This window comes from Clarias gariepinus, chromosome 2 (genome assembly GCF_024256425.1).
Source record: "Clarias gariepinus isolate MV-2021 ecotype Netherlands chromosome 2, CGAR_prim_01v2, whole genome shotgun sequence".
Lineage (NCBI taxonomy): Eukaryota > Metazoa > Chordata > Actinopteri > Siluriformes > Clariidae > Clarias > Clarias gariepinus.
In genome coordinates this window covers 13097784-13125738 of record NC_071101.1, presented here as the reverse complement: position 1 = coordinate 13125738, position 27955 = coordinate 13097784, and the positions used below count along the sequence as shown (strand labels likewise).

At 39.6% G+C, this 27955-nt stretch overlaps 1 protein-coding gene across 4 annotated transcripts; it reads left to right on the top strand.

The window, feature by feature from the left end:
* The first annotated feature begins 77 nt into the window (after window positions 1–77).
* Window positions 78–27268, top strand: cxxc5b (CXXC finger protein 5b). 4 transcript variants are annotated; one of them, XM_053491081.1, is made up of 4 exons: window positions 78–617; window positions 9130–10161; window positions 19702–19768; window positions 24649–27268. In XM_053491081.1, the coding sequence occupies exons 2-3, from the start codon at window positions 9334–9336 to the stop codon at window positions 19726–19728; spliced, it is 855 nt and encodes a 284-aa protein (XP_053347056.1). In that variant the 5' UTR covers window positions 78–617; window positions 9130–9333; the 3' UTR covers window positions 19729–19768; window positions 24649–27268. The 4 variants fall into 4 exon arrangements, with proteins under 4 accessions (XP_053347056.1, XP_053347057.1, XP_053347055.1 ...); XM_053491082.1 differs by having other exon boundaries at window positions 24646–27268; XM_053491080.1 differs by lacking the exon at window positions 19702–19768.
* The last annotated feature ends 687 nt before the right edge of the window (window positions 27269–27955 follow it).

Sequence of the window (27955 nt, the reverse complement as noted above, 5' to 3'; positions counted from 1 at the left end):
ACTATGTTTTTCTCTCTCTCTCTCCCTCTCTCTCTCTTGGTGTGCTATAACTATACTTCATTCATTAGGCTCCAGTGCGCATGCATGCATGCATATGGCATTTACAGAAATGTAAAGCACCCGTTGTGGTTGTTATTATTAAGGACGCATAGGTGGATGCGGTTGTGTTTGTCTTCTTCTTGTTGTTGTTTTTCCTCTCTCACTCTCCTCTTTGGCGCGTGTCTCACCGGGATGGAAAAAAGTCCAGTTCGGTTTTTGCGTGAAGCTCCAAAAATCTATGAAATGTGTTTGCATGTTGCTCTCGGCGGAGCGGGGACGTGGAGGAGGTGGGAGGGTAGCGCGAGGCGACGACGGCTTGGAGGAGCCCACGCGCTCGCGTCCGTTCCGACCGAACCCTAGCACCGTTTTTCCGATTGTTGTTGTTGTTTTTTTTATTTTCCTTCCCCTTTGATCACGACGGCTCCTCGTTACATTGTATCAACTAAGTCCATATATGTGTGCGCGCGCCGGCGTCTGTGCGCTTGTTTCTCTCGCTCTCTCTCTGTTTTTTTTTTTTATTAAGTTTTATTATTTCTTTTTATTTTATTAAACCCAACCAGCTCGGACGTTCATTCCAGGTGAGTGTTTTATTTATTCATATATTTATTTAAATAATTTTGTTGTTTTTGTTGTTGATGTATCTACTTCAGATGATACATCTTACAAATGCTTTGTTTATCATTGTATTTTTTAAAAATGTATAATTATAAATATTATCATTATAACGTATTATTATAGTACCCGGGCTTGAGCGCGCAAACCCTCTAAGAGGCTGCTGTAGGTGCGAATGAGGGGGGAAAAAGAAACAAACAACCTCCAAACCTGGTGTTCATGTGTTTGAGTACCTATATGCACCTAATATTTCAGGGTGGGAGGGAATGAGAGAGCGAAGGAGAGAAGGAAAGAGAGAGAGGGATCAGAGTTTGTCGAGGACTATTCAAAGTTACAATGACATCTTCTTCCGGAAGAGTGTGAGCGCAGAAGGAATAAACGGAAAGAATGTCGGTGAATTGAAGCAGCTCTCTCTCTCTCTCTCTCTCTCTCTCTGTACGTGCTCACGCATACCGAACCGCTGTTGTTGTCGCCATGGACACCCTGATCTCAGACCAGCCACTGAAACAATAGACATTACTATAATAATTGCTGTTTCTGTTATTATTATTGTTGATGTTTTTCCTGTAAGTGACTGTTAGAAGTGAGTGCAGGTTTCATTTGCCTGTAGTCAAACACCCAGGCTTTTACAACTTCTTCTCCCCTTGTAATATGACTAATCGGATTTGCATACAGGCTTTTTTCATTTTCGCTGTGCTTGAGAATTCGACAAATTCCGTCTTGAGACGAAATAATCAGGCGGATACACGCTCAGTGCACGGTGTTTTCCTGGAATCCGCAAGCCGCACACACTTACCGAGTCATTATTGACCGTCATGTGTTAAATGATTGAAGCGAGACGAGTTGGTGCATGGGGAAACTTTTCTTCTTTCCTCATATTGACCGTGCCTTCATCATTCATATATACTGTATGAATAGAGTATAATGCACGAGGCCGGCCTGTAATCAGTGATGATGTTGATGATGACGATGATGGTGTGTGGGTTATTCTGCTAGAACAGATTTATAAAGAAGGACACGAGCAAGAGGGAGGGAGAGAGAGAGAGAGAGAGAGAGAGGTGGACCTGCGTTGAGATTTGGGCTCATTGTTCCTGCGCGTTGACCGTCGCTCTATTGTCCCTCGCTCGTGCTGGAGTTCACCGTGTCCACCCCCCCTCCAACATTCAACCACCACCGCAATACGCGTCCGGACACCGTGATTTGCTGTTTTTCTCCTCTCCGAGTGCATAGATGTGCGGCGCATGATAGTCGTGATAATGCTTCATCACACATTTCAGTGTCTTGTCTTCTTATCTTCCCAACCCCTGGGGTAAATTGCTTTTTCTCAGGGTTTAAATAACCTCCTAAACAGTTAACGGAACTTATCTGGCTGTCACGTCAGTCATTTATTACCCCATTGCATGGTAATGCGCCCCAAGCCCGAGCCCTTTGTCCTGCTTCAGCTACCTGGTGATGTCACAACAACACCTGACTCATAGCCTACCTGCCCCATACCTGCTCAGAACACGGCTATAGTTGGGGACGATGTGTTTGAAGCAAAAAGGAAAAGCAAACGCTTATGCGATTCAATTAAACCCTGAACTACTGTTGTGAAAATAAACATGACTTTTAATGAACTATCTCAAAATACTATACATGATTGTGATTACTGGCGTTGCTTGATAATGTTGTCAGTGTCACTTTTATGGTTTATTGTATATGTCTACCTTACAGAAATTTTAATTCACCAGGGCGCGTGCATGCGTGCGTGAATAGTGTGTGCGTGCGCTCTCCTGCGCTTGAGTGAGTACCGTGACGGTCTAATCTCTCCCTCTCTCTTTCCTTCTCTCTCTCATTCTCTCTCTCTCTCCTCTCGCCTCGGGGGTAGGGGGGATTCGCGCCTACCTGCCTTAGCGTTCTGTTAAGTCGTTTTTTTTCACCCTCACTGAAGCCGACATTGCATTCCCGTCATGCACTGGCTCAGTGTGTGAGTGTGTGTAGTTGTGTGTAGTTTTGAGTGTGTTCGTGTGCATGTGTATGTGTGTGTGTGTGTGGAGGTTAAAAAGTTATAACCATATCCTATTTACCAGACTGGACTCATTTCTAAATCTCCTGCCTCCTGAGCTGAACATCAAGATGCTATGATAGGATTAGGGCTACGTAATTTAAAATCTATTAATCTCTATAATAATAATGATAATAATATTGATAATAATATTGATAATAATAATAATAAAATAATAATAATAATTAAAATATTATTAAAAAAAAAGATTTTGTTACAATTTTAAACTTAGGATGAAACATAGGATACTGTGCTGCCTGCTAACGTATGAATGGTTTAGACCATGCCATCTATAGGATTATAGAAATATGGCAACATTTTACCACCTCAAATAAAAAAATGTATAAATTAAAAAATATATTTTAAAAATAAAATTTGGAGTTAATATGTTAAAACAGTCAGTTGAATAAGTTAAATCACTGAATTAATTTTTTTCTCCCATCTCTACTAGCCGAGCATGTGGGCATAGAATGTATTAAACGGTTATGTTAAACACTTCAGGAATCATATTCAGAACATGTATATTGACTAAGAATGCAGAGAGTAGAAATGCGCTCTTTACCTACACCAGCGTCTGACTGGAAATTGTTCCACCAGCTGCTAGTTTGCCCGGATCTTATCCAAAACTTGTCTCATTGGAGTGGTTGATTTAGAAGTTTTACGGTAAATATCATGCACAAACAGTGTGGTAATAAAATATACTACATTAAATTGCAAGTATGATATCAAACATGAAATTACAGACCACAAAGTGAGAACCTGTTTAGCAGCCATAATAAATTGTCTCCTAGCATAACACACACTAAACCGCAACATGTAACACCTCAGGAATCCACAACAAAACTGTGAAAACTGAGTTGCCAAAATGCAGAGAAAAAATTATTTAATATACATGTAAAAGTGACATCTAATCAGTTAAATTATAATATGTTTAATAAATAATAGGACGGTTTCCTGGAAACAACAGTTTTATTCCAAATACAAACATATTTAAAGGTAGTGGTTTGTTTGATATGATTTGAACTATGCAAGACTATAAATATGGTTGCCCGTGAGGGTGGGAATGAAGCAGTGTGGGGTAGCTGAGGTCACTGGGCAAGAATGAAGGCAGGCCTGAACAAAGTTTTGGCCCTGCAGCTGCACAAGAAGCTGGAAATGGTGAAATTCATTTAGTTTTGGGGTGTCTGCTGTTATAATATATATGTTAGTTCTTTTTTTATATTAAATAATTCACTGTAAAAAGGCTTTTTTTAGTAATTTTTGGAAAATCACAAACTGCATATATATTATATTATTGAGTATATAAATCAATTAATTGATTAATCAATCAATCAAATAAATCAATAAATTTTTGTTTTTTCCTGCCAATAAAATATTTATAGGGAAATAATGAGCGATCAGGTGATATTTGGGCAAAGTAATAAATCTATATATTTTTTAAATCATTGTCTAATGCAGCCTACAGTTTTATCATGCAAAATACAAACGTTTGATTTTATTATTTAAAGGAAATGACTAACTGGATATAGAGTGCTGGGTATGGCTATATATTTATTCAAAGTTGTTCACTGTTCAAAGCTTCGTACAAATAATATGAAATATAATTAAATATGATGAGCAAGTAAAACAATGAACACAAACCCATCTTAAATTAGTGTATCAAGCAAATTATAAGCAGGCCTTATGTGAATCTTCAGACATCAGTCGGTCTTTGCTAGACATCCATTGTCTACTAATTCTGTAACCTGTAAACTGGAACAGGTTTGTGATCTTTCTAAAGTCACCCCTCAGACAGCCTCCTAATACAGTAGCTCAGGATTTAGCTTCATGTTGAAAGCCTTGCGAGACCACTACTGTTTGTTCGGTAAGAAGCTTGTGAACAGAGTTTGTGTCGAATGTGTGTCTTTATAATGTAAATGGTGCGCACTCCATTAAAAATCATCAATCTTCCCACCATTTTTCCAAGTACAACCTACATTGTAGCAGCTTTCAAATGGTCAGCCCCACCCATTTTAGAATTACAGTTAAGCTCAAGCTCTGGCTTAACAATGTCTGAATTTGGAGTGTGGTTTTTTTTCACATCCCGTTTTAAAGGTGTTAGATGAGAAGAAGAAAAAAAAACTCCTAATCCTTCCACCTGCACACAGCAACACCGTTTGATGCTGTCCAATCTCTTCAGCTTCCCACTGTTCTGGAGTAACTGCTTCATATTTGGTCTGATGAGGATCCCAAAGCAGCAAATCTCTTGCAGGAGAAACAGACCAAAAAAAAAAAAAAAAAAAAGAAACTATTTGTATAAATGTTGAGGTTAGTAAAAAGGCAAGTAGCCTCTCATTAACTCCATGTAGTAAATAAAAAGTTTAAATCTAGAATGCTAAATTCTTCTCTTTTTTTTGTCCCAATTGAGAAACCACTAAAAGTTGTCCTAAGTACAAACTCTTACTAAGTACTAAAATTCTTGACTACATCTAAACCAGCCACCATTCAAAGAACTTAACAATCCATCATGTATTTTAATGGGTTAAAAAATTTAACTTTATTTAAAGTTAAAATTTTATAACAACTCTAAATCACATGATTACCTGGCCACACAGTTTTATGTTTTTTTTTCTTCCCTTTATATTCTGTTCAACATGTTTGTCTGGTGTTGACAGGAAGAGGTTTGAGATTTCCATCGTTGTATATTTGTGTTGTCAAACTTTAACCAATCAACTAGCTAACACAAAAGACCATGTGACTAGTCGCAGCAGACTAGTTGAGATACTGTAACTGGCGATTAAGCAGCACAATGCAAAATACACTACAGTTTGAGCTGGCAAAAAATGAATGTTGTTGTTCTAGGAATAGCAAATTTTAAAGCTGCGTTAATACTAGTCAGATGTGGGTAAAGGCTAGTCAGAGGTGGGTAAAGGCTAGTGAGAGTTAGTAAAGGCTAGTCAGAGGTGAGTAAAGGCTAGTCAGAGGTGGGTAAAGGCTAGTCAGAGGTGGGTAAAGGCTAGTCAGAGGTGAGTAAAGGCTAGTCAGAGGTGGGTAAAGGCTAGTCAGAGGTGAGTAAAGGCTAGTCAGAGGTGGGTAAAGGCTAGTCAGAGGTGAGTAAAGGCTAGTCAGAGGTGAGTAAAGGCTAGTCAGAGGTGGGTAAAGGCTTGTCAGAGGTGGGTAAAGGCTAGTCAGAGGTGAGGCTAGTCAGAGGTGAGTAAAGGCTAGTCAGAGGTGAGGCTATTCAGAGGTGGGTAAAGGCTAGTCAGAGGTGAGGCTATTCAGAGGTGGGTAAAGGCTAGTCAGAGGTGAGGCTATTCAGAGGTGGGTAAAGGCTAGTCAGAGGTGAGGCTATTCAGAGGTGGGTAAAGGCTAGTCAGAGGTGAGTAAAGGCTAGTCAGAGGTGGGTAAAGGCTTGTCAGAGGTGGGTAAAGGCTAGTCAGAGGTGAGGCTAGTCAGAGGTGAGTAAAGGCTAGTCAGAGGTAAGGCTAGTCAGAGGTGAGGGTATTCAGAGGTGAGTCAAGGCTAGTCAGAGGTGAGTCAAGGCTAGTCAGAGGTGGGTAAAGGCTAGTCAGAGGTGAGTAAAGGCTAGTCAGAGGTGGGTAGAGGCTAGTCAGAGGTGAGTAAAGGCTAGTCAGAGGTGGGTAAAGGCTAGTCAGAGGTGAGTAAAGGCTAGTCAGAGGTGAGGCTATTCAGAGGTGGGTAAAGGCTAGTCAGAGGTGAGGCTATTCAGAGGTGGGTAAAGGCTAGTCAGAGGTGAGGCTATTCAGAGGTGGGTAAAGGCTAGTCAGAGGTGAGGCTATTCAGAGGTGGGTAAAGGCTAGTCAGAGGTAAGTAAAGGCTAGTCAGAGGTGGGTAAAGGCTTGTCAGAGGTGGGTAAAGGCTAGTCAGAGGTGAGGCTAGTCAGAGGTGAGTAAAGGCTAGTCAGAGGTAAGGCTAGTCAGAGGTGAGGGTATTCAGAGGTGAGTCAAGGCTAGTCAGAGGTGAGTCAAGGCTAGTCAGAGGTGAGTAAAGGCTAGTCAGAGGTGAGTAAAGGCTAGTCAGAGGTGGGTAAAGGCTAGTCAGAGGTGAGTAAAGGCTAGTCAGAGGTAAGGCTAGTTAGAGGTGAGGCTATTCAGAGGTGGGTAAAGGCTAGTCAGAGGTAAGTAAAGGCTAGTCAGAGGTGGGTAAAGGCTTGTCAGAGGTGGGTAAAGGCTAGTCAGAGGTGGGTAAAGGCTAGTCAGAGGTGAGGCTAGTCAGAGGTGAGTAAAGGCTAGTCAGAGGTAAGGCTAGTTAGAGGTGAGGCTATTCAGAGGTGGGTAAAGGCTAGTCAGAGGTAAGTAAAGGCTAGTCAGAGGTGGGTAAAGGCTTGTCAGAGGTGGGTAAAGGCTAGTCAGAGGTGGGTAAAGGCTAGTCAGAGGTAAGTAAAGGCTAGTCAGAGGTGGGTAAAGGCTTGTCAGAGGTGGGTAAAGGCTAGTCAGAGGTGAGTAAAGGCTAGTCAGAGGTAAGGCTAGTCAGAGGTGAGGGTATTCAGAGGTGAGTCAAGGCTAGTCAGAAGTTAGTAAAGGCTAGTCAGAGTTTAGTAAAGCCTTGTCAGATATAAACAATATAAAAAAAATTTAGGAGGTGTATAAACACCGTTTACATGTGTTTAGCCTGCCCTACAGGCCTGATCTCAACTAAGAACCCCAAAATTGTTTTAATTCCCCAAATTAATCTACATAAAGTATATAATAATAATATAATATAATAAATGTTAAAGCAACAAAGACCCATTTAGTAGTCATATTGGGAGTACTATATTAGGTACTATGAGTTTCATTTCAAGAAACCCTTTAGGATTAAGATCATTCAAGCCTTTAAGGAATAGTTTTTCGAGCCCTTAAGAAATAGCGTAATTTCTTACTCAGATGCCATCTTGGTCATATATTTCTGTATGTCTAGCCAAGTCCATCATCCTACTTAAATATCGAATATTTAAATTGATACGTTTTATAAACCTTTATTAAAATATTTCTGCAGAAGCCCCCGCGAATTGGCAATTTTTTAAATGATTTTATGAAACAGGTTGTACCTGTGCAGCTATGTAAGATGACTACACTGCTCATAGCTCTTCCAGAAAAAAGCCTATACCTTTCAAGATACACACATTTGTCACTGCGATGGTACCCTCATGGGTACATGATGTGTACCTTTAGTTACCAGGAAAAGTGACTGTAGTGCACCCTCAAAGTGTACATTCGGGGGTCATTTACATTGTACCTTGGGAAAACACTAGTCTCTTTGCGCAGTATTTCTTTTTTCTGACAGTTTATGGTCCAGTAATCAGCCGACGAGGGAACATAGCGTGTTCCCAAGTGTATATTAATTCAAATGAAGCCCATCATCTCTGTGAATGGCCTGTTATATGATCACCTGGCAGAAAATCTGGACACAGAGAGATTTGAGCAGGGCAGGAGAGTTGTAATAAAATGAATTCCAACCAATTTGAACACCAAATCTAATACCCCATTACACTGGTTTTGGGACCTGGCTGACAAGCCTGCGAATGAATGACGAGAGTTGCAACAGAAACAGCAAAGACAACAGCAGAATTTCCCTTCTCTCTCTCAGCTCCCGGACAAGTCTAACTCTCTGCATCTTACCTTCCTTACTGTCAGTTTACTCAAAAACAACTGGAGTCATGGATGTCTTGTGACAAAGAAATAATGATTCTTCATGCTGGTGACTAGAACTAGATAGAGGTAGCCTGAGTTGCACAGTAAAACACAGGTGTATAGTCACATGCACACAGGAAGCTTAGACATGATTCGATTAGGCAAAGTTGCTGGCAGAAATACCGTGTTTTGCTGCACAACTCGTGAGATACCACACGTCAAGAAACTGTGAACATGACAAATGCAACATTAATGTTCATGTTATGTCAGAATAATTTTTTTTCTATGACAAAATAAATGTTCTAAGCGATATCTTTAAAATGAAGTATAGTTTAAGCTTGTAAGATATTGAATGTACATTATTAAAAATACTGCATTATAAATCTTAAGACTTTAATATTATGGTTATACTACCATTATTATTGTTACGCGTTATATACCATGTGTAGCTAGAAGATACAAATATTTGCCCACAGTCATGACGCGTTTTCATTAACACAGACTTGTGTACCGCTTAGTCATAGTCATAGATAAGACTGAAACAATGATATTTATGTATATATGTTGGTTGACCATGTATGATTAATGTATCTGTTACTGTAAATACAATTAACATCTATTTCATCATCGTTGACCATGACATTACACAAATATATTTATATACACAATCTGATTAGCCTGCTAAAGGGTTTGCTTGTCAAAACTGTGTTACACATGTGGGTGTAAAAAGCTTGCATAAAGCATGTACATCTTTGCTAGCTTGTTAAATCACCAGGCTACTGATCATTTATTTTCTAACTTCCCTCTCCGTCTGTCCTCCAGGTCTAAAAGTCAGAAAGCCTCTTAAAATGTGTGAGAACACGGCATACTGTCAGTTGTAGGAGCGCACCCTGAGGCCAGCTCTTCGCCTCTGCTAGCGTCAGTCTTTGCCGTGCACCAACCGGTGAGAACATTGCTGCCCTTTGCCTTTACCCTCCACTCCTCCTCCCCTCCTCCTCCCTCTCCCTCCCCCTTGAGCTGTGGGCCATGTCTGCCAGTGGGGGGTTGATGGAGGGAAACCAAGCAAGAGAGGACGAGGATGCTCGGGACAGCTGCTGCGCTGATGAAGAATCGTCGCCCGTGGTGGAGCGCAGGAACCGGAGCGGGATCATCAGCACACCGCTCAGCAAGAGCCTCAAACACTCCCGAGCCCTCTCTCAGTACATCGCCACATGCTCAGCCGCAGCTGCAGTTGCTAATGCTAATGCTAACAGACTTGCCCAGAGTTCCTTAGTGTCCACAGGGATTAAGTCTCACTCAGTGGACGCCCAACACAGAGGCCAGGTGGGACTTACCAAACTGGACCGGGGCGCGCTGGTTTCTAGCCTTCTGGACTCTCCGAGTGGTTTGCATTTGGCACAGGCGGCTGAGCTCTTACGACGAGCAAGCATGCTACTTCCTGTCTCTGACTCCTCTGGCCTTAGCGTGGGTGGGGACATGGAGGCAGTCTCAGCCTCTGATTCGCTGGGGAGCGTGACAGACTTTCCGTTGCTGAGCAATGGTGGTGGAGTTGGGGGCGCGTTCCCTTTCCATCCGGGCCTGTTCATCATGACGCCGGCTGGAGTGTTTCTGGCTGATGGGGCGCTGTCGCAGGTGACGGGAGCTTCTGAGCAGCAGCAAGCGCACAACGAGATGGCAGCAGCTGCCAGCGCCAACGCCAAGAAGAAACGCAAACGCTGCGGTTTGTGCCCGCCCTGCAGACGCAGGATCAACTGCGAGCAGTGCAGCAGCTGCCGTAACCGCAAGACCGGCCACCAGATCTGCAAGTTCAGAAAGTGTGAAGAGCTCAAGAAGAAACCAGCTGGAGGTCTAGAGGTAAAATGATTTTAAAAAATAATTAATGATTACAAACTGATTACAAACAGACTTTACCATAAGCCCTTTAGTAAAGCAAAACATAACACACAACCTTGCATGTGCAGATTTTATAAATGATACTTTCTCAACAAAAATGTAGGTAGGTTAGGACATGCTATGAGCTGCAGTGGTCACGACCAGAGGTTATTGACAACACGGCACTGCCTAAACAAGTCTGTACTTGTACAAACTCGTTCTTGATGTGAAAACAACCTGATTTGAAACCGTTGGACATGACCCTGTAGATAACGTGGGTTGGAATTAGTTGGCACACTTGAGTTTCTAGGAGAATCAATCATCGCTTACACCCTGTCCTTCCGAGAGTTATGGCTCTCCTTTCAAACTTATCAAACTGACAAAGTCCCTGTGAAATCACTCTGTTAGGAAAAAAAAGAAGTAGATGGTGTTCAGGTAAGGAAGCATGAGAAATAAGTCTCACAGGTATATTTTTGCAGGTCGGAGCCACCAGTACAAAATGTCCCATTTAAATGTGCTTTTTCCCAATCTCCATTTGGGAAGTACAGTATGCGCCAAAATATACAGTTCTGAATGAAAAGATGAACAATATTACCTTGTTGTCGTCTCTTGAAAGAAAACAAACATACACTATTAGCGTGTTAATTAACCACGGTATCAGTAAAGTAAGTGTTCAAAGTGTGTGTCCAACACCTCGCTGTAAACAGCGTTTATATCGTTCACACAGATTCTCAAACATATCCCGGAACAAAGGTTGCTGCTGCTGCAGACTCCTGCACAAGGAGACGATTTGCTCGCGTAATGCAGACACAGTACACTACCAGAACGATGAAATTTCATAACAATAGACAGCATAACTGTGTTACTTGGTGGCGTCTTATTAAATCTCTCTCGGAAATGTTCTGCCACCTTTTTTAAACTCGTCTCCCATTCACGACCACTTCCATATGAGCGGAAATAATACTCAACTGTTCCTCCGCTGAGAGACCCATTTCTAACAATAACTGCACAACACAACTTCCTTTTCACTACCAGGAACACATGCGGCTGGAGCTATACCTGTCGAGAAATGCACACTTGCGGCCAAGATGCGCAATTTTAAGTACTATATATTTTGGCACATACTGTTTTTTTTTTTTTTTTTGTGTTTGTTTGTTACTTTCCAACATTTTGAACGGACCATAATTCTTCATATCTGACTTAGTAGGATTAATGTTGATATTTTGCTTGATTGGCTGCTTGGTTCAACAAAATTATTGATCAAAGGCTTGATGGTGAAGGATTTTTAATTTTGTTAACAATAACAGAAAGTAAACAACTATTTTGATTAATGGTTGATGAAAATAAGAGAAGGCAAAAATAAGAGATGAGCTCTGCAAAGAAATTTCAAAATACATGAAAACATTTTTTGAACAGAAAATAAAAGCAGCTGTATTTCTGTGTTTTTTTTTTCATGCTGTTTTTGGCTATAAAAGAAAAAATGCATTTTACCAGTTTCTCATTTGAAAAGTATCGGATTCTCTTTTTTATTTTTTTTTTATTTGTTCAATTTTCTCGTATAATTATTTGTGTTTGTCTGTGTGGACGCAAAAAAATGGCTTTGTGTAGCTTTTAAATATTGATATTTTGTCTATTTTGCTCAAATAAATTAAATTAAATTAACTCCACTTATTTAAATTTAATGAGTTTAACCAAATTTTAATTTATGCCATTATGTATTTATGTTTAATTTACGTATTTCATTTCTGTAAAAGTTCTGCCATTAATGTAAATTTCCCTTTAATTTTAAACATATTTTAAGTTATTTTTCCCCCTGTTGTGTTATGTTTAATAACAACCAATCAGCAGGGATCTATGCCACATGCCCCACCCTCAAACCTGCACAATTGTTTAGTTTGATTCTGGTCCAGTAGCCAATTCAAAAGGTTTTAACTCCAGACAAATTTTATTATAAGCTCCATTTGCATTATGCAATGTTCAGTGTTCTTCCTGAGCCGAATCCGGGCTGTTTGGGCAGTAACGTTATTAAACTGTGTAGGACGAGGAAGAACCCCCTGTGGCTCACCCCATCGCTTATGCAGGAAATTATTTCGCTCTTTACTTTTTCCAAAACCATCACACTATCTGCCCCTATGGATGTTCTGGAAACTGCTCAGAGTAAGAGTGCTTATCTAGAATCTGTCATAATTTGATTATGTGGATAATTTGCACCGATCCCATACTTCCATCCATTAAGTATTTAAATTATTACGGTGTTTTTGGTGGCAGGGTGATGGGAACAGAAGGTTTGACCTGAACTTGTACTTGATAGATAGGAAGGGTTGCATTATAGGAAGGTGTGCTGTTATCTGTAATAAATTCAATATATTGGATCAGGTGTTTATATGAACGCATTCGTCTAATTTACTAAAATTATACCCAAAGTGATATGAACATTTACTGTTCTGTTCAGTTAGGATCTAGTCATTCGCACAGCAGAACGAGATCTCTGTACTTAAACCAGTCTTAAATTAAAATGTTTGGAATGATTTAAGTTGTCAAATCACTGGTATATTAATGTGAGTTTCTGTTTCTGAACAAGAATTAAAATGTCTGCAAATTAGTTCAAAGTACATTTAAAAGAAAGAATGCTTCCTCAAAATTAGGACAGTTTATCATTAACACGCCAAGACATGTTTAGTGTCTTTTTGACAGTGCAGCTATAAGGCAAATCTTGCTAATGTATAATCGACAGTGATAACCGTCAGTTAGAATTATATAAATACATTATAACCAAGTTGAGATTGTCAAGTAATTAAAGACGTTCGGACACCAAACAGACATCAAATAAATGAAATATAAACAAATATGTTTATTTAAAATATTCTCTGCTATTTAAACATTTTTAAGATTTAACATTTTAATAGACATTTTCCATTTCCATACAAGAACCTGAATACCTACAATACAGTACAGTTGATGGGGAAAAAAATCAATTAGCCCAACATTTGGGTATAAACCTTATCAGGGAGTGGGATTTGCTTTAAAGAATTTGTGTTGTGTTCTTAATCATCTATAGGAACAATGTGATTTCAGGCAAGACTGCATTTCCTGGATGCAAATTAATTATAGGTCATAAAACGTAAGGTACTTCCTTGCCGTGATGCTAAGTGGGAAGTAGCCCCAGTTATACAGATATTGTTTATGTAATAGTTTGGTTGTCTGCCAAACTATTACATAATAGTTACATAGTGTAAGCTTTCAAGCGTTTTCTTTGCTCTTCATTGGTTTTTTTTTGGCAAATTATATAAAAATACATGAAGTACATTTCCCAAGTTGCCAATATTATATCCGTTCCGAGTTCTTGATCGTAAGTCTAATTTGTTCGTAAGTTCAACAAACAATATCTAGGTACTAGGATATTAACACAGTATAAAACTAACATGTTCCCTGATCTTGTTCTTAAATTGTGTTAAAGGTTGACTTATTCATGTCAAACAAACGAACAATGTACAGGTGTATACCATCTTTTCACCCACTCCATTCTCTCAATTATTTTCACTTTTGTCTCCATCGTTATTGCTTGGTGCTTCTTAGCAGTACTTCATAGACGCTGCTTTTACACTTGCTTCCGGACATCCTGGGATGCACACTGCAATCGCATGACTGACATTTGATCTAACTTCCACCTTTGAACATATTTGTATCTCCGGAAGTTCATAACTCACATGTTCATATGTAGGGAACTAACTGTACAAAAGAAAAACAAATGTCTAAGTTTGTTCCAGATATTTTAAACTGAAAGTTCTATGTGTTCTAGCTAAGCAAATACGAGGCTAAATTATCGTAACCAATCATAAAGCAAAAGGCTTAATCTTGTACAACCTTGCTAATGGTTGGGGCCAGGGATAGCTTAGAGGTTAAGGCATTGGACTACGGTTTGGTAGATCCCAGGTTCAAATCCCACAACCGCCGTTGCCACTGTTGGGCCCTTGAGCAAGGCAATGTAAATCACTCTGGATAAGAGCGTCTGCCAAATGCCTAAATGTAATGGAAGCTGGAAAAGGCTACATTTACATTACCAGCCTAAAGTGACTTAAATCTGATGTTTTTCAGATTGAATCGAAGTAACGTTTATATTTTGTATCAGATATATATCGGATATATGGTCATGTGACTTGAATGAGACAGTTCAGATAGGAGTTTTTGCTTTCGCACATGCATGGGACACTCACTGATGTCAGTCAGCACTGACAACATCAGGGTTTTATAGCATTAATAACATCAGCTACTAAAACAGCTAAAAGTGTCCGGCTTTCTTTCCATCCTTAACCTCAGCAAATATAGCCGACTAACTGCTTGTCGTCCTCTAGAGCGAAATCCCAAGCATATTTTTGCTAAAATTGCATCCATTGATTGAAATGGATGAGCAGTCGAACATATATGATGTGTTTGATGGCACAAACGAAGATTAGAATCAGATAAAAGTCGCTTCTAATTATGAACGTTAACTGTCATGACATGCAAATCGGTGCGGCTTGTAATGTGAACATTCAAATATTTCTGACTCTATAACCAGGAACCTGTGTTTAATTGAAAGTTTGTATAGAATTAAAGCTGTTCCAATATGTTCCAGTTTGTTACTCCAAACTTAAGAAATGTTGTTAGAGTTGTTGTTTTGGCTGAAACAACATCTCAAGGAGATATTGCGCAGCTTTATCTAACGATTATCATACAACTGCGACTGGTCATCCAGCAGGAATTTTCCGTTCTGTCCAGGAGTGTTAAGTTTTGGCTGGAAAGAATATATTAAGGTGGGGTATATGGCTTGTTTTCACATTGCTGGGTTAGAGAGTGGTTTGTTTATTGAAAACTGAATTTTTCGTGTGTTATAGTGTTAAATAATTGCAAGATTATGAGTTGCAATTGTGAAATGGTAGTTTGAAGTTGTGAGACAGGAAGTGAAAAATGTATGAAGTTGAGAGAAAGAAAGGCACAGTTGTATGTATGTACGTTGTATGGGGCCAGGGGTAGCTCGGTGGTTAAGGCATTGGACTACGGTTCGGAAGATCCCAGGTTCAAACCCCACAACCACCAAGTTGCCACTGTTGGGCCCTTGAGCAAGGCCCTTAACCCTCAACTGCTCAGATGTGTAATAAGATAAAAATGTACGTCGCTCTGGATAAGAGTGTCTGCCAAATGCCTAAATGTAAATGTAAATGTAAGGTAAAAATACAAAAAGATACAAATAATTGTCACTCATTCACTGAACGTCTATATCGCTTTATCCTGTATTCAGGGTCGCGGGGGGCCTGGAGCCTATCCCAGGAGGTTTAGGGCACAAGGCGGGGTACACCCTGGACAGGGTGCCAATTTCCTTGCAGGGCACACCCTGCTAATTCACACACTATGGGCAATTTGGGAACGCCAGTCAACCTAATCTGCATGTCTTTAGACTTTGGGAGGAAACCAGTGTACCCTGGTGATACCCACTAAGCATGGGCAGAACATGCACACAGAACCGAGGCGGGAATGAAACCTGGACCCCGTAGGTGCAAGGCAACAGTGCTAACCACTACACCACCATGCCACCTTTGATACATATGATTGTCATTTTTTTAATTAATCTGCATAATATTTTTTAATGGGATGGAACAACCTTTGATTCTCAATCAAAGCAAATCAGTTTAAAGGCACAATAGGTAAGATTTTTTTTAGGTAAGATCGTTTTTTTTTTAGGTCTCAAACAGGTGTTCATGAACACCATGTTCATAAGTTCCACAGGCAGGATAGGCATTGGCCTGTGAAGTGTCTGAAAACAATAACAAAAAACAAACAAGTGTTCCTGATTTGAAGAAGAACACATTAATTCACTTTTGCTAAGGACACGGCTTAACATGATTTTAATCATCTTTTTAATCTTCCAAGTTATTTCACTGTGTCAGAATAAAGAAATTGTCTGCTGAACCTCTAATTGCAAAGTATTTCGGAAAGTTAAACAATAACTTTCTGCTTTTATACTTTTGGCCTGTAGTGTACAGACGTTTTATTAATTCGGCTTCTTTGAAAATGATATCACGCTGTTCTAGTTTTACACAGACTCCTCAGGTAATGTGATCCTTCATAGGTGCTGTTTTTTTTTTTTTGGGGTTTTACCGACAAACTCAAAGGTGGTCTGATTATTTTAGTCCTCTCTATGATGTTATAAGCCGAGGTTTTATTTTTAACTGGTATTTTTTTTATCGTTAGCAAACACGAGGGTCGTTCAAGTCAAACTGGGACTTTCGATTGTGCAGTATAATAAAACACAGTTACTGTATGAGAGTAAAAACTCCCTTTATTTCTCTACATACAGTAAGCTCCTGCTATTCTAATGCACTTAACCCAGTGTTTCACTAGTGCTTGGATACTATCAAGGTAAAAAAGTTTTTTCAGTACGTCGGAGCCATGATTAGACTGCCTGCTTCCTGGACTGACCTCCTTTAATGGCCCTTTCCCTTACGGGAAAAAAAACAAAACTGGTTTATCACCAAAAGACATTGCCAGTCTCATACTGCCCACCACATCGCTTGCACATTAAAGGACCTGGATTGAGAGTTATTCTCGCTCCAAGCCGTTTTCACATGTTAGGGACATTAAGGGAGTTCCTGGGAGGCCAGAACTTTAGATGCGAAGCATGGGATTGGCGTACTAAGAAAACTTTCTAGCACTAGTCATGAGTATCCTACAGATAATTAGTGGAAATTAAAATGAGACCTGTCTCCCATTTTCAGTTGTTTTTGCTGATTTTTATCTCTGAATAAAAACCATGACATGATCTAAACCATAGGCGTTTGTGATCCTTGCACCCCTAATGGTGATACAGAGTCATAGTAAAAGAAACTTGCATGCTTTGCTATAATTTACAACCAGCTGGGTGTTACAGTTTAATCACAGACGAGACCAATGTTTATTTACGCAACATCACCTCGGGAAACTAATGCTGTCTGAATAGAGCTGAAGATACAGTACAGTATTTTCTAAGTGCACAGTTCCAGGATATTGAATGTGAACATGTGACGCAAATGATCTTGCGAATGGTTTTGCCACATATCCAAAGCACTCCATCAATTATCGCTTCACAACATCTGCTTTAAATATGTGTAACTGTAAATTTCTCCCAGTCTAGTGTAGAAGTGACCGTGGTGTGCAGCAGTGTCGGTTGGTCTGAACGTACACCATGTGTGTGTGGGGGGATGGGACGTGTGTGTGTGTGTGTGTCTTACACAGTCCATCTGGCCATTGCGGCTGTCATCTGGAGCACCAGGTGTCAGTGTGGCCTGGAATCCTGTCTGTATGTTTGTGTGTCATTTGGCATTAGAGACACACAACCCCTCTCTAGTCATGGTGTTTGTAAATGCCACAGCTCTAGGTATAGATCAAACCGGCCTGTTTTATCAGTTACACAGGATATGAAGCTGATAAGCAATGATTGTAGTGTAGCATGTATGTTGCTTAGCATCTGCCTGTGTATTCGTGTGTGTGTGTGTACATGGGAATGCTGACTGCTCCAGTTTCTCTGGGGAGGATTTTGCCGGGAGTTAAAGGGGTCGTGAGATTGGAGCATTGGAGTGAGAAATGGCTTAAAGGTGTGTGTGTGTGTGTGTGTGTTTAGCTTAACATGTTGTAAACCACAAGAGGACTAGTATATCAGTAGATATGGAAACTCAGCCTAAAGACATGACCTATGTTACACGGTCAACCCTAGGAAACGCCCAAAGCACAAATAAACGGCTTGTTAAAGGGATATGTGGTAACTGGACCGAAGCCTGTTGTTATCTAGGTATGGTTACTAAGAACTAACCCTGAGATCATTGAAAGTTCACATTTACATGCCTCTGCATACAAACTCCCCGCCTCACGAATTTTTGTCTTAAGGACTAAAATTTTGTAAGAAATTTGCATCGTTTAAGAAGCAATTTCGGCATATGAGCGAACTAAGCGAATGCCCGGTAAGTTGCGTGTAGCCGATCAAAACTTGTTTGCGTCAGTGGAAAAGCCAATCAAAGCGAGTTTACATATTTTTTGTGGTTTTTTTTTGCATTTTTTGCAAGATTTAGTAAAACTATAGCACCATGGGTCCCAAAAATGTTAGCAAGGATAGTAGCAAAAAAAAAAAGAAAAAGGGAGCCGCTTTCAGTTTTGTTTTTTAAGCAGCCAAGTGCCAAGAGGGATCATAAATTAAGGTTAAGTGAGGTTTAATGTCTATTTATTTCATGTTTACACTTCATTTACATATATTTTCTAAATGTTTTGATTGGTTTATATGCGAAAAGAATCATGATCATAGAGTTATAGTGCTGGAAATTGGTAATATTTTTGGGTGGATTATCTGCAATGACATTATTTCCTATGGGAAAATACATTTCGTAGTAGGAAATTCTGCCTTAAGAACTCCTATCCGAAGCAGAATTCAACTCGTATGGCGAGGTACAAATTTATCGACTGTTATACTGTATGCTATGCTTCATACTAGCTTTATTGGCAGATTAGCAAAGAAACCCGGCTACGTCGCTACACAGATCTACTACATTAATACAACGATCTCTGGTACTTCCTCCCAAGCTTGGTTTGTCTTAAACCTCAGTTAGAAGTTTATTGTCCATTTTGGGGCGTCAAACAGTAAAACAACCTAGGAATGAATTTACGGTACAGTAGGGACAAAATTTGTGACCATACAATATCGATAGGATTGATCTAAGGAAACATTCAAGTAAATGATTTGGACTTGTACTATTAGAGCATGTTCGACTGCCATGTTGCATTTTCACTCACTAGCAAGTAAAACTAACAATACTAAATAGGTAGAAATAAATGACTGACATGGAGTTGAGATGTGGCCTAACTTGAGAAAGAGTTGAAGCAAATCTGTCAGTATTGTACACCTCTTTTAATACACGAACTTGTCAATGATTATCCATAATTTGTGTAGGGTTGTGGGGAGTTTGGAGCCTATCCTAGGGAACTCAGGGCACAAGGCAGGGCACACACACACACACACACACATACTCAATCATACATAATGGGCAATGAGTAAACCAAAGTACCCAGAGGAAACTCCACAAAGTCGAGATTTGATGAGCCGGAGACCAGAGCCGGGAGTTGATGCCCCACCCCTGGCTTGGAGATGCGAGGCAACTGGGCTAATGACTAAGCCACTGTGCCACCTAATTAAATGCATTTATAACCACATTTAGGTTGCATTCACACTAGACATGATTGATACGTACCATACCCAACAACTCTCCCCGCTGGCCAGCGTTCACATTATCATTGTCTTTTTCTGCACCCGGGTACACTTGCGTATTTACGCTCTCCAATACAGTAGGTGGTAGTATGCAAAAAGGTCAGTACTCTAACAGAAGAGTCACCCTTCGCTCTATGGCTAATATTATTGATATTTCTGAAAAATTGTCAAGAGTGACCTTTCATGTGCCTTCCTACTTTATAGGCTATGGCTGTGTAGTTCAGATAATAAGATCAGCACGTGTTGTGTGCACACAGAGATTTCGGAGGAGACTGACGCGTTGATGACGTCACGTTCTAAACAGCGATCCACACCTGTGTTCAGGTACAGTTGGCTTTCATATTTGATTTAAGCCGTGCCCGGTTAAGAGCTACCTTTTCATGTGGATTTAAACACGGCCGAGCACAATATGGAGTGATCACATCGCACAAGTGATGTACCGAACTTTAGGGTAAGAGTGAGTGATGCAAAACAGACCCTAGACACTCAGAAACTTTTTATTATATTATCAATAATTCTTTCCTTGTTCCTTTTTTATTGATTTATTTCTAGGCTTAGATTAGATTATTAGATTACTGGTAATGAGGTGTTAATGAATTTTCCTGTTGACAGCATGTCTAATAGTCGTGCTAGCTGGTGTACAGCATGTTTATGGGCTGTTTTTGTAGTAACACTTAACTCAAGTGTAACGTGACTGTACTACTTAAAGCCCAGAGCATTTTTTGTTTCCCTTTTTTCTTTTTTTAATAAACATATATATGGCGCAGGATTGTGCAGTATAGAGTGACATATTCTTTTCTTTTTTTTTCAGCAGAACCTAGGCAATATGACAAACTGAATAATATTTCATTTTAACCAACTATACAAACATGACTGAGCAAAAAATGTAAAAATGGGTCACAAAGGCAAAGAAATAGGTGTTACTATAACCAACAAAAAAAAAAAGAATAAAAATAATGCCTATTTTGAGAGTTTGCGATGTCATTCCCATATTCCAGTAGTAAAATAATATATATAGTAATAATATATAACAATAATAACTTTTATTCTACCTGACGTATCTGAAAACCCAAATACGCAGTTTGAAGTCTGAATGTTGCCGGCACGTATCTGTGGTAAAGTCAGATAGACAACACGTGTTTTTTTTTTTTTTTTAATAGTGTTACTTAATGAAAAAATAAAAGTAAGGTGATGTTTATTCAGCATTTAATGGAAGGAGTCTCCAGTGGCAGCACTTTGTAAAACTAGACTTGTTATGGGAATTGCGATAGTCATAAAAAGTGTATTGCAACATCAATATTCATTCTTTTAGCATAATATTGTCATATCATCAAGCCTATCGCGTGTTATGATGTCGTATTGGCAGTAAGACAGGACGGATGATGAAGGCGTGAAGGCTTATACGGCTTAAAGAGCCCTTATTGATGTCACAGAGGGGGGAAGTTGCATGTATTGACTGGGCACTGTGTGTGTGTGTGGGTTCTGGTGATCGTGACCGGAGAAGGAAAGGTGTGAGTCGGTTTTGCGTGCGTGTGTGCACATGTATGCGTGTGCGTAATGTTTTCCACTTAAAACCTTTGACAGCTGTGTGTGGGAGGAGACAGGGACGGCAGTAATCCAGGCTCCGCCCCTTTCCCAAAGAGCTTAAGCAACAGCCAGACAGATGAGGTATTTTAGGAACACGTCTGTGTGTGTGTGTGTGTGTGTTTGTGTGTTTGTGTGATTTAGTGAGAGAAAATTAAAAATAACAGTGAGAAAAATAACGACCGAAACTGTCTGCAGTGTCATATTTGTGTACGTGGGAAGGATGAGTGTTTTTTAGTTTGTGTGTGTGTGTGTGTGTGTGTGTGTGTGTGTGTGTGTATGTGTGTGTGGCCAGGGACTGATTTGCCATGTGCTTGCGCCGGGCGTCCATCTGTGTTGGCTTGTCAGGGGGGTCATGGAAGGATAAGGGGAACTGTGTGTGAGTGTGTGTGTGTGTGTGTGTGTTTGCAGATTTGTGTGTTTGTGAGTGTGTGCAGATATGCCAAGGTCCTGTCAGCTATCTTGGAGAGTAATGAGGGAGAGGGAGAGGGTGTCCAGGACAGGAAAGAAGTGTGTGTGTGTGTGTGTGTGTGTGTGTGTGTGTGTGTGTGTGTGTGTGTGAGTGTGTGTGAGAGGTTATTAAGTCACAGTAGGTGAAATCATCGTCTGTCCATGTGACTTCATAATTAAGCAACTTCACTCCTCCTTGTTTTTCTCTTTGTCTGATTCTGTCTCTCTCTCCCGTGTGATGACGGTTAGCTTTTCCAGGAAATGCTGCAGTTGGCTCGAGTCTCTCAGTGCCATTCCCCACGTCCCACCGTTGCCCGGCCGGCCCCCACAGCCGCAGGGCATGCTGGGAAAAATCCACCACTACTGCGGCATTTCAGGCTCCACAGGCTCAGAGTCCAACTCCGTACTCAGAGAGAGAGAGAGAGGTGGGGGAGGGGTGAGAGAGCAAACGTGACTAATAGGGGGTAAATCAGGCAGAGAGAAAAAGGGAGAGAGGGAAGGAACGGACATAAAGGACGCACAGTCCAACACAGGTGTTAATGCTCCAGTCTTTGGGAAGTTTGTCAGTGCTGTTTTCTTCTCAGATGTTTACCTTAAAGGGAAACTCCAGTGTTTTTCAGGCTAATCCCTGTCCGCTACATCTGTAGCGTATTTGTGATCACCAGTGACGAGGATTTTAACACGTGAAACCGTTACAAAACTCTTATGTAATCGAAATCAAAGGACAGGTGTTACATTCCCTCAAAAACGTGAAAATGTGAGTTTATCCCGTGAACTCAAAACGTACACTCTGATGGTCTCATCCAAAAAAATCGTAATTTCCACTCTCCAACTTAATAAAAAAAAAAGTTTATATTCAGAATTCCTACATGTAAAACTCAGAAGTCATCTTAACCCCAAGTTCAGCAATTGACATCAGATCTACAGTATATGGCGTCTATTTAGAGCAGTGAATCATGGGCAAACTGTTGATTTACCTCAAAATTTGGTCATTCCGATTTTCAGTTTATTTTAATCTAAAATTTTGTTCCAGTTTACATGAAGTATTAAAACAACTATCTACTATCAGCCTAATAGCATTGGTGGCTCAGTGATAGGCTTCTCATCCACCATGCAGAAGGCTTGGCTTCGAGTCCCACCCAGTGCCCAAACCCCAGCCGCTGGATGCAGTGTCGGCCCCAAGCTCGAATAAAATGGGAGGGTTGCGTCAGTAAAACCTGTGACAAGTTGTATATGGATCGGGACGCTTTGGCGACCCCTTGATGGAAACAGCTGAAAGGCCAACAACAGTCTAATAAACACTGAAATGTTGTGTAATTGTGTTGTCGGTTGTTGAAATGTCAAGTCTAATATAAAGTGATATCGTTTGTAATCTTCTGCTCAACACTCCAGTCCTGTAGTTATGTACCAACTAACCATAAATTTAAAAGAAGAAGAAATACTCTTACAAAATGTGAGTATTTGCAGAAGATGACAAGTGAGTTCTTGTATTTTTGTAAAGAATTTCTCAATTTGCAACCATTTAATACTCGTAGGTTTACCTAATTAAATAAAAAAGTGTGAATTGATTCTGAATCGAAAACTGACCCATCAATTAAATTTAAACTAACAATTAAATTGCATAATTTATTAAAGTGCAGCATCAACAGTAAACAAAAAAGTGTTCCACAAGCGCTTTTTAAATCTATCTATCTATCTATCTATCTATCTATCTATCTATCTATCTAATTAGATCAATCAAAATTCACATATTTTTTTGTTACAATGATTAAATTGACTATACAGTTATCACAGTTTACTTGTTACCACCAAAATACGAACAAGGATGTGTCCATGTTTTTTTTTGTTTTTTATTTATTTTTATTATTATTATTATTATTATTATTATTATTATTATTTTTAGCATAAACAGTCAAAAATAACTACAATGAATTCTAACATACAGTTCTAAGTACATTTTTATGGAGTATTGTTTGAATTCTCACTGGATGAATTGACAGTCCCTTGATAGCTCCCACGCTATATTATGCATTGGATCGATGCATTGATTTAAAAGGCAGCGGCTGAAAGAAGTCGAGGCAACAATCATAAATCAGTTATTGATGAGACAGGACGGATAGTTGGCAATGCTAACTGGTGATGTAAATGGACGTGTAAATAGATTAGTGAAGTGATTTAGTCATATGAGCTTATAGCATATCATTATATAGGCTCATAAAGCGTATTTTATCGTATTGTGTGGAAGACCAAGTTTACATGGTTGGTATGTTATTACTCAGAGTATTATGGATAATAATAATATATGCATGACTTTGTGATTTCTGTCAGGATGTACCCCAAAGTGGGGTAATGTTTTTTTTATTTTTTATTTTTTTTTAATGACCACTGAAGTTTAAATTTAAACTATTTGATTACATACAGTAGGAGGACAGTGGTGTAGTGGTTAGCACTGTCACCTTGCACCTCCAGGTCCAGGTTAAATTTCCCCCCTCGGGTTCTGTGTGCGTGGAGTTTGCATGTTCTCCCCGTGCTTGGTGGGTTTTCTTCCAGTTACTCCGGTTTTCTCCAAGGACATGCAGATTAGGCTAATTGGCGTTCCCAAATTGCCCTGTAGTGTGTAAACGTGTGTGTGAATGGACTGGATGTCCAACTACGGTTGTGAAAATGAGAATAAATACACTGGTTACAATTGGTCTCCATTGTCCCTAGTTAACCTACAGAGGTTCCTCGATGGACTACTTTCAGGGCTCTATACAGAGCAGTCAATATAGCAAATAAAGAGTGAGTGAGGAATGAATTTCAGCACTAAACAATGTTGCGGTACAGTTTTTCAAAGGTTTTGTTGTATCCATAAATGGCTAAGATCCACTTAAAAAAAAAAGTCTTTGATCTTTGAAAGGATAAAGAATTTACAAAAACCGTTGAATTTCTGATATTATTATAATGGATGTCAACAACCTCAATTATAAGTGAGTTTCAAAAAAAACTGTTGATTTTTCTTACTTATGATAATATAAAAAAATTCTTCTCTGAAAAATAAAGATTAAATCTAAAAACACTGAAGTATCCATTAAACCGTGGTGCGAAATGCTTCATTTACTGACCACTGCTGTTGTCTTTCTCCCTCTCTCTCCCCTCCCCCACTTTTACTTCCGTGTGTCTCTAAGAAGGTGATGCTGCCCACCGGAGCTCCTTTCCGCTGGTTCCAGTAGGACGACGGCCAACCGGACTCCCTGGCGGGCTCAAATTAACAAACTGCCAATCACGCTCAACGCCAACGCCCACTCGGACTGCTGCTGGCTCATAAACACTGGCCACAAATAACAAAACGAATAAACAAACAGCCTCTACTAACTGAGAGAGGTAAAAAAAAAAGAGAAGGCACTAAACGAGGACGAAGCTTGTTCTTCTGAACCAAAAATAGACTGCCATGGCAGCGTATCACTGCTTTGTTTATTTTTTGTTTGTTTGTTTATTTGTTTGTTTGTTTGTTTGTTCCTTCGTTGTTCTTTATGTTCCAATTGGGAACCGTTCTACTTCTTATTGTGGAGTCGTGTCCTTTGTTGGACACTTTGGGAACTCTGGACCGCCAAACAGAAGATGTACAATCATTTTATTTTCTGTGTTTTTTGTGTTTTGTGTTTCATGTGTGGAGGAATGCTGTATTTGCGTTAGAGAATGTAAACTTGAGACTCTGTATTAAAGCTAGTTATTAATCCAGAGCACTATTGTACAGTTAGCACCGACGTTCTTACTGACTGCTTCAGTATATTTCGATATGTTTTTTTTTGTTTGTTTGTTTGTTTGTTTATTTTTGTTGTTTTTTTTGTCCTTTTTTGGAGGGGAATAGTTTGTCATAAAAACTGGTTTTCAAGATCGATGTTTGATATCAAACCGGATAAAAAGACAGAAATCATTATGATGTAGCATCCCTTTTGGCAAACAAACAAACAAAAAACATCTACTGTTAAATTTTTTTTTTTTGTTTCATTTTTGTATTGTGAACCAGAATCAATGTAGTTCTGCACTGACGTCATTCAAGGATGGCTGAGACAAACGGAAAAAGGAGCACGAACACCAGCCCGCGGCGTTTACAGATCGGATTACTTTCCACGTTAGGTCGTTGTATCCTGATTGGTCGAACGGAAATCACTTAACACGGCAGAGATCCCTAACCAAAAACTGGAGGCCCTTATGCTCCTAAACCACGTCAGAAAGCTGTCTGTGCGTTCACCTAGCTTCAGAGATTCCGAGTGAGATTAAAAAGGCTCAAGGACAAAAGACATCCCTCCCTCCTGCACCATAACCACATGGTGGAAGCCATCTTGGATGGCTGACCACAATCCGCTTAATCAGTCACGCTGGTGGTGTTCTGTTCCGATTTTGTGTTGAAGCCTGGCTAGAAAAGGACGAATCCCAGATCCATAAAGTGTCTGAAGGTCTTCGGCGCGACATCCGTGTCTCCACAGCCACCATCCCGAGGGCTGCGTTTGTAAACTGAATAAACGAATGCATGTATCTGTGTCAGAAACCGACAGCTCTGAGGTCGCAGCTTTCCTCAGCTTTGGAATAAATAGAAATACCAACCAACACTGTTTGAGCCTGGAATACGTAAATGTGTCCCTTATAGTGAAAAGTTTAATGGCTCTTAGGGATAATTAGAAAACACACGCTACTACAAAGGTAACTCGGGTCGAATCGATGTCCAGGCAAATTTCCACATTCCAAACATCTCTGTCTTTTGTAGCATGTAGGGAGGATTTACAGCCTGCATGTGGGAAAAAGCCGTCACATCGGTGTATTTTTGTTTGGAGTGTAGGAGTGAATGAGTGTCTAGGTCTGGGTTTTGTTTTGTCTTATTCTTCTCTCTCTGTGTAAGCTCTGTCTGGATTAAATCTTCAGCCTATTACAGAAACAATGGGCCTCATTTATGAATCGTTTAGTAACTTTGTGCGTAAAAAAAAAACTCATAAGATTTAAAAAAAAAAGAGAGAGGTAAGCCTGATTTTCTTTGTGCGTTTATAATTTTTATAAATTGCAATTATGTATAAAAGACCTAAAGAGTGTTCACAGCACAGTTGATTATCCAGAGGCGTCATAAAATTGTTTCTATTGCTAAGAAAAAATAATGAAAACGAACATGGTCATAAGCTAAGCCCTTCTTCTTATCCTCCATACACTTCTCCAAACGATGGATGAGCTGGTGTAGACCTTCTTTGATAAAGCCTTCGTTTTGGTTCCATCTTGGTGACATTGTCGCCATCTTTTAAATGCCTGGCACAAAGTGGTTCTTCAAGTGATGGTTGGGGAAGTAGTCGAGGCACAATTTCGTAGCCCAAATCGAATGTAAGTTTCACCGTTTCATGAGCTGAATGGGCTGGCACGTTGTCATGAAGAAGACGAACCCCGTTCATGAGCATTCCGCGACATTTCCCCTTGGTTTTGACCCTTTAGTGGCATTGTGCGGAATTATACTGCAGGTTTTGAACATATTCAGTTTCAGAGACATAATTTGATCAAATATTTTGTTTTTCCGTCCGACAGTATGCATTTTATGACCAACCCTCATAACATTTAGTGGCGTAACAACATTCAAATGCAAAGCTGACAGAGCTAAATAGTCAAAATAACAATTAAATAGAGAAAAAGCGCCCCTAAGTGTGACATTACCTTTGCCCCAATTGAATGGCTAGATTTATTTGTATTAATTTATGGATTTGTTTTCTTTTAAGTCATACAATAGCGAATGACTGAGTTTTATAAATCGTTCAGAAAATGTGTGTGATTGAAATAAATTAGCCTATTTAAACTTGACTGTCGTCCGTGTATAAAGTTACAATTATAAAATTATCACTGGATATATGATTTGAAACCGATCAATCGAGGTTTTTATTATGCTGAGTCACCTCAGAAGCTCTCGTAGAATGCAATTTTTCTACATCCAAATTATACAACTGGATTTTCATGAATAATTGCGTTAATGATCCTGCAAACGATTAGCAAATAAATTTGTTTGTATCCAGTTTGATAAATGAGGCCCTCTTAAATAATGACAGGGACAATATCACTAGCAAAGGGAACTTAAAAATTTCGATAAGAGAAGAAGAAAAACTTGGTGCCTTTCAGGGGGAGAACACTGTTGCTAGGCAACCAGGGAACAAGATAGAGCTGTGAATAGCTAGCTAATAATCTAGCTAACTAACATATTACAAGATATTACATTTAGTTGGGATGTTTGCTGGACCAATGTGGACATTTTTAAGATTTTTTTTTTTGTTGCTAATATTAATAAGTGATAGCAGTAGCAATAACAGGTAATTCATTTTTTTTTTTTTACACAAAACTATCACATTGTGCACATGAACAAGCTAACGCTAGTTACTGAATAGTACCAGTGGAAACAAGTAAGTTTATTATCTTTTTTTTAACTTTCAGCAATTGCTTCTTTTGAAGAATTATGACCCGTTCTGTCTAGAA